The sequence below is a fragment of the Primulina eburnea genome, chromosome 9 (genome assembly GCF_022965805.1).
Source record: "Primulina eburnea isolate SZY01 chromosome 9, ASM2296580v1, whole genome shotgun sequence".
Lineage (NCBI taxonomy): Eukaryota > Viridiplantae > Streptophyta > Magnoliopsida > Lamiales > Gesneriaceae > Primulina > Primulina eburnea.
In genome coordinates, this window is record NC_133109.1 from 11,796,590 (window position 1) to 11,799,909 (window position 3,320).

At 37.0% G+C, this 3,320-nt stretch overlaps 1 protein-coding gene across 1 annotated transcript; it reads left to right on the forward strand.

The window, feature by feature from the left end:
- The first annotated feature begins 1,709 nt into the window (after positions 1-1,709).
- Positions 1,710-2,162, forward strand: LOC140840724 (uncharacterized). Its single transcript, XM_073207895.1, has one exon. It carries the CDS (start codon positions 1,710-1,712, stop codon positions 2,160-2,162), a length of 453 nt encoding a protein of 150 aa, XP_073063996.1.
- The last annotated feature ends 1,158 nt before the right edge of the window (positions 2,163-3,320 follow it).

The following is a 3,320-nucleotide window of genomic DNA, read 5'->3' on the forward strand; positions in this document are numbered from 1 at the left end:
CGGTGAGAAATATATTTCCCAGTATAAACAACGTATACATGCATTTCATACAAACATATACAAAAGTATAAAACATTTGTCAAACAACATGTATCATAGCCTAAGAAAACATAAATCGATACAAAGCTTTAAATCAAACTTTTTCACTCTTAATCTTTGATTCGACTCTTGTCTAGGGATCTCGGTTTGAACAAGAACGTAACAAGTCTCCCACCTACTCTCCCCTTCTAGGTGATAGCACGTTCTTATTCCCGGACTTCGGCACACTATATCGAGTATCTACAATAAGAGTCGATCTTCTCCTAAGCGCATCGATATAAATTAAACGTCCAGTGACTTGGAACCTCTACCAAAGACACATTCAAGATGTCTATCTCATAATATATGCTTTTCTATAACTCAATAGTCTAAGCATAATAATCTCAAGAATTTCGAACACATCAAAGCAATACCAATTTAGTATGTGGTTTTGGGAAACTCAAGTTATATGTTAGACTTAATTTTGTTGTGGAGATGCTAGTAAAAACCAGTAGATGTTGGCTTAAGTACAAAACCAGTAGATGAAAATTAGCAGAAAACCAGAAGCACTTGTACCGCGCTAAAACCAGTAGTAGCACTTATCAAGTACTGCTTAATCTACTTCACAAGTGACTTCTTAGCTATAACCAGAACTAGAAGGAATACAAAACTCGAAATAAACACTAGCAGAATTTTACGAATCTCAAGTCTTTAAATATTACCGTTGATCTATTAACGTGATACAAGCATTTATTGCTTCATTAAATGCCATTAAATGTTGTATGAGAACATTTAAGACGGCTTACCATTTTTGGTATGAACTGAGACTGATTGCTTTAATGTATTCTGCAGGGTCCATTTTCAGCAATAAAGCTAAACCACTGAGAAGTCAAAAGAGCCGTTCAATTTTTAGAATGTTGGAGAAAGCCTATATATGGAGACGAAGGACTTTTCAAGAAACAAGAAGTGAACGAATCTCAATCAGAAAAATATCATTCGAGCATTGCTATAACTTTCAGTTATCTTAAAAAGCTCAACACTGAAAAAGCATCACACGCTTCATTGCTTACTTTAGATCATTCGAGATCATATTGTGCTAGCTATTTTCGTTATCTATTCTTAAGCTATTCACTTCACTATCTCATTAATTGAAGAATTTGTAACTGGAAAGGAGTTATTTCCAGAACTTAAGATCATTCAAGTAGTTGAGTTGTAAAACTAAGAGTTTCAGTAGGCGAAGGATAAGTCCTGTTGAAGTGGGTGTGTACAACTGTTGTACTGTATTCACCAAAGTCTTTTAGTGACACCTTCTGGAAACAGAAGAAGGGAAGACGTAGAAGATTCATCTTCGAACGTCCAGAAACAAACCCTGTGCCATCTACTGCTTTTCTGCTTTACTATTTTTCACCCACTAACCAACAAATCGTTTCCGCACATTATCTTGTGATCTGCTAATATTTAAACTTGAACAAAGAATCGCTAGCATCTCTAACAGGATTCTAGCACATCATTTTGAAAAATCGATTAAGTTTGCCGTTGAGTTCATTCACCCCCCTCTAAAATCAACCCGATCCTCAACAAGTGGTATCAGAGCTGGTTATTCTTGTTCTGAAAAATATTTAACAGACATGGCTTATTTCAGCAAAATTCCAATGTTCTCAAAAGAAGACTTTGATGACTGAAAAATCAAAATGCAAGCTTATCTTGCGGCTCAAGGCGATGACATGTGGTATGTCAACACAGATCGTACATTAAAGATCTTAAAGCCAAATCCAACTATTGCTATCACCGAAGGTGCACCTCAGATGCTGGAAAAACCAAGATATGAATGGACAAGTGAGGACAAGAAGAAAGCCAATCTTGACAACGTTGCAAAGGACATTCTGTACAAGACACTCGACAAAAATACCTTCAGCAAAATCAAGATATGTCCTACTGCCAAGGAAATCTGGGAAAAATTGATTCAGATCTGTGAAGGAAACGAAGAAACTAAGGAAAACAAACTATTTGTAGCCATGCAGAAGTTTGAGAATATGAAGATGAAGACTGGAGAAACTATGAATGAATTTGACGAACGCTTCAGCAGTCTTGTCAATGAACTCTCAGCTCTTGGAAAGATTTTGGCAACAGAGAAATTGCACTAAATGTAATGAGAGCCCTACCCAGAGAATGAGACGTCAAAACAATGGCAACGAGAGCTTCCAGGGATTTACACAAGCTAGAACTACATGACTTGTTCTCGTATCTGAAGGCATATGAATTTGAACTTGAAGTTCGAAGTGGAGAAGAGCCCTTAGCAATTCCACCAACCAAAGCTCTCGCAGCTACTGTTAACTCTACCGCTACAGTTGCCCCAAGTTCATCTTCTGCTACTGCTATAGAAAGTACTTCTGCGAGAAGCGCTGAACAGATAAGCAATGACGCAATGACATTATTTGTTAAGAAATTTTCCAGATTCATGAGAAGGAATCACAGAACATTTCAAAGTCCCAACCGCAACTTCAAAAAGGAATCACTATCTGGTGATATGGCATGCTTTAACTGCGGCAAAGTTGGACACTTCATTGCTGATTGTCCAAAACCAAAGAAGGATGAACAGAAGAAGAAGGGTGTCAAACGCAATGATAAAAAGACTAGAAGAGACAGAAAGGCAATGATTGCAGAAGAAAGTAAGTCAAAATGGGCAGACTCAAGTTCCGAATCTTCTAGTTCTGAAAGCCATTCAAGTGACAGTGATGAAGATGAGATCAAATGTCTGATGGCAAAAACTGAATCAACCTTGACATCCGGAGAGGTATTTGAATTTGACTCTGATGAATTTACACGCACTGATTTAGTCAAAGCATTACACGAAATGGTAGAAGAGTATTCAAGACTTTCTCAATCATTCGAGGAAGTTAAGATTGAAAATCAGAACTTAAGAGATCAGAACAGTAAGTTAACTTGCTTGCAAGTAAATAGCTGTAATGATTTACAAGTTGAGATGAGTAAATTAAAAACTGAGAATGAAAGAGTAAAAGCAGATTACCAGACGATGCTCTCTAAAAACCAGAAGTTATCGCTACTGGTGAATGCTTGGAACAAGTCCTCTATTTCACTCGAAAAGATGGAAGAATTACAAAAACAATCTGGAGACAGGAATGGTCTTGGATTTTGTAATGATGAAGGCACTTCTGAAACGAATACTAAGCCAAAACTGGATATGTGCAAAGGGAAGTACATTCATTTTGTGAAATCCAGTGTGGTACAGAAACCAGAAGTACCTACTGCTTCAATTAAAAGGAATGTAAATCAGATGAACA

Excerpts from the sequence above, each read along its gene's own strand:
- LOC140840724 (XM_073207895.1), top strand. The coding sequence starts at position 1,710 with ATGCAAGCTTATCTTGCGGCTCAAGGCGATGACATGTGGTATGTCAAC.